This window comes from Austrofundulus limnaeus, unplaced genomic scaffold, assembly GCF_001266775.1.
Source record: "Austrofundulus limnaeus strain Quisiro unplaced genomic scaffold, Austrofundulus_limnaeus-1.0 Scaffold42, whole genome shotgun sequence".
In the NCBI taxonomy this organism is placed as follows: domain Eukaryota; kingdom Metazoa; phylum Chordata; class Actinopteri; order Cyprinodontiformes; family Rivulidae; genus Austrofundulus; species Austrofundulus limnaeus.
This window is the reverse complement of record NW_013952444.1, coordinates 2,172,993-2,175,903: the sequence shown is the minus strand read 5'-3', so window position 1 is coordinate 2,175,903 and position 2,911 is coordinate 2,172,993. Positions and strand designations below refer to the sequence as shown.

General features: G+C 37.9%; 1 protein-coding gene across 1 annotated transcript in view; it reads left to right on the top strand.

The window, feature by feature from the left end:
* LOC106516925 (potassium voltage-gated channel subfamily H member 5) overlaps window positions 1-2,911 on the top strand; it is a 23,277-nt gene that overhangs the window by 5,310 nt on the left and 15,056 nt on the right. Inside the window, exons 3-5 of the mRNA XM_014007539.1 lie at window positions 906-1,012; window positions 1,207-1,335; window positions 1,889-2,004. Of these exons, the coding sequence (XP_013862993.1) occupies window positions 906-1,012; window positions 1,207-1,335; window positions 1,889-2,004 (352 nt within the window). The remainder of the gene's footprint in view (window positions 1-905; window positions 1,013-1,206; window positions 1,336-1,888; window positions 2,005-2,911) is intronic.

Sequence of the window (2,911 nt, the reverse complement as noted above, 5' to 3'; positions counted from 1 at the left end):
ATTAATAACAGAGCTCTAAATTATAGTACTGCTAAACAACCAGAAATTGGTTTCTAAAATAAAACTACCCTGCCCACTTGCAAGTTTTTTTTAATTATTTTATCTTAAAAGCAGTAATTCAGTCACTTAGGATTGATACAAAAAATCCTTTAGACATATCTTTCCAAAGATTGTTTTACTTTATTTTTAAGGTTATAATTGGAACTGGTTTAGCTTTATCTAACCATAGCASAAAATGTACAATAGTACTAATTAAATGCACACATTTGCATAAAGACATGTATAAAATATGTCAATAATGGAGTTTTCAAGGTTTTGAGCCTCAGTTTTGTCCTGTTCTGGGCTTAAACTTAACTTGGAGTTGGTTTCTGAAAATCTATGTTTTGTCTTTTCTTGTTTAGTTTTTAACATACTTGTGTTCATGATGTCTCGATTGAGATGTAAGAGGCACAGAAACAGAATAGACCTYATAAACTACAATTTTTGAGCTCTAATATTAACCAGATAATGTCCAACAATGAGTTTGTTGACAGAGTTTGGTAAAAGTGGAAAACTCAAATTCAAACCCAAGGCAGCAAATAGCAAACATAAACTTTAATAACAGAAACTTAAATAAATTTGATAAAAATCCAAAAACCAACATTGATAAGTGTAAAAATAATCCAAGAAAAGAACGATCACAAYTTCCTGAACCAGACAGAATATATCCTGATGGAAAAGACAAAAGAAGCAAAGCAACAGAAGACTAAAACCAAAGGCATCACATAAAATAATTAACACTGACTGATAAAACAAACACAGACAGAACTTAACAGACGTTCACAAAACCAAAGAAGAAACCCAGAAACAAAATCCACAGCGCATTTTCATCTACAGAAAAGTTCATGTTACATCTTCTTCTCCAGCTTCATGTATGGTGACCTGACGGACAGAAAGACGATCGAAAAAATCAGACAAACGTTTGACAGCCACGAGTCGAATTTTCATGAAGTGCTTCTCTATGCAAAGAACAGTGAGTATCACAACACCCTGTCTCAAAATAACACAAATATAAGGGACGTTTGCTTAGTTACCGGAGTCTCCTTTTCACTTGCTGTCTATAAAAAAACTCGTCATGTTTTTTTTTTTTTTTTTTTACCGGAGTCTCCTTTTCACTTGCTGTCTATAAAAAAACTCGTCATGTTTTTTTTTTTTTGTTTTCAACAGGAACACCCATATGGCTTTACATGCAGATCGCTCCGATCCGAAATGAAAACGACAAGGTGGTGCTTTTCCTCTGCACCTTCAGAGACATCACGCTTTTCAAACAGCCCATCGACGACGAGTCAGCCAGAGGTGAGCGGGCTTTAACCAAACTAGTATTCTAGGCTGAAACGTGAGGGTCCGTCTCAAACCGGAGAGAGTCCGACAGAYGAGGGCGAAGTGAATCCACAACTCTTCAGTTCACATGAGTGATTTTTACAGACATCTGTCTCCTGGTGTTTAACATAAAACTGTCCAGGTGTTGSGTGTTCAGGTCAGTGAACGCAGCTTTCTCAGGGTCTGTGCGGGGGGCCACTTCCCTGGGGATTAAAGGGCCACTGAGACTTTTCACGGACAGAAAAGGACAAAAGGCCCACATGGGGAAGAGGCCGTTTGACTGGTTTTATTGTGGAAAATGAAAACAATAACACCATTTATTATTACCCCCCCCCACACCCCCGAAAGACCTCATAAGATTGTAAAACACCTCCAAGAAGCCTGAAGATCTGTTGATTAAGACCACTTTGGAAGCAGTATACAGAAAGGAGGAACGACTCATCACTTCTGCACAGCACTGGAAATGCTACGCTACTAAAGATGACGCTCCAGCACATTTGATATTGATAAAATTCTGTGTTTTGGACAGGATGGACAAAATTTGCCAGGCTCACGAGGGCCCTCACCAACAACCGYAACCTGGTGCAGCAGCTCGCTCCTCTGAACAAGACTGAGGTCAGCCACAAGCCGTCCAGACTGGTTGAGGTGAGCAGAACATCTCCTTAAAATGTATTAACTCAGGAAACTCACTGTAATCTACTTTATATGAACAAAACTGTTTAGGCACACCTGGTAATTGTTGAACTTAGGTTTTCAATCAGGGTTTGGGTTAGGCCATTGATCTACGATTTGAAGTTTTAATTCTTCAGCRAAGTCATTTTGGACACTTTATGATTTAAACTCTGTGGCAGAAACCCACTTTCTGACCTAAAATGAATCTGCTTCACAAAGTAAGGTAGAGGAATTTAATGTCTCAACCCCACCAAGCATCTTTGGGATGAGCTGGAATGGAGATTGTCAGTAGTGGGCACAGCTAGCCAAAAAAGTTAACTTCACTAACCGCTAATCTACTAAACGAGAATCGTAGCTCTGCTAACGCTAAACTGCTAAACAGATAAAAAAAATGTGAAAGCTAACGCTAACAGCGAAGACAACTGTCACTCATCCTGTGTCACGTCTTCCTCTCCTTCCAGATGAAGACTGGCAGGACTGACACAAACCTCTTTTTTGTTTTATAGGTTTAATTTGAAAGTAGTGGCGGATTGGCCAATCCAAACCAGAACTATAGCTCCGTCCAACTGTGATACCAGCCTTTCAGAATTAAAACAGCTTTGATTGAGTTTGTATTTTTATAAGTACCAATTGAAAATAGTAAATGCTTTCTCTACCATATTTTATACATAAATTTCTTATTTGTTATTTAAATGTTGTTCATTTTATTTTTTGACGCTCTTAGTTTGAAGTTTAGCTGCCAAAGATGCTACATGCTACACACACAGTTCTGCTGTGTCCAACACTGATACCAGCCTTTCAGAATTAAAACAGTTTTGATTGAGTTTGTATTTTTATAAGTACCAATTGAAAATAGTAAATGCTTTCTCTAACATATTTT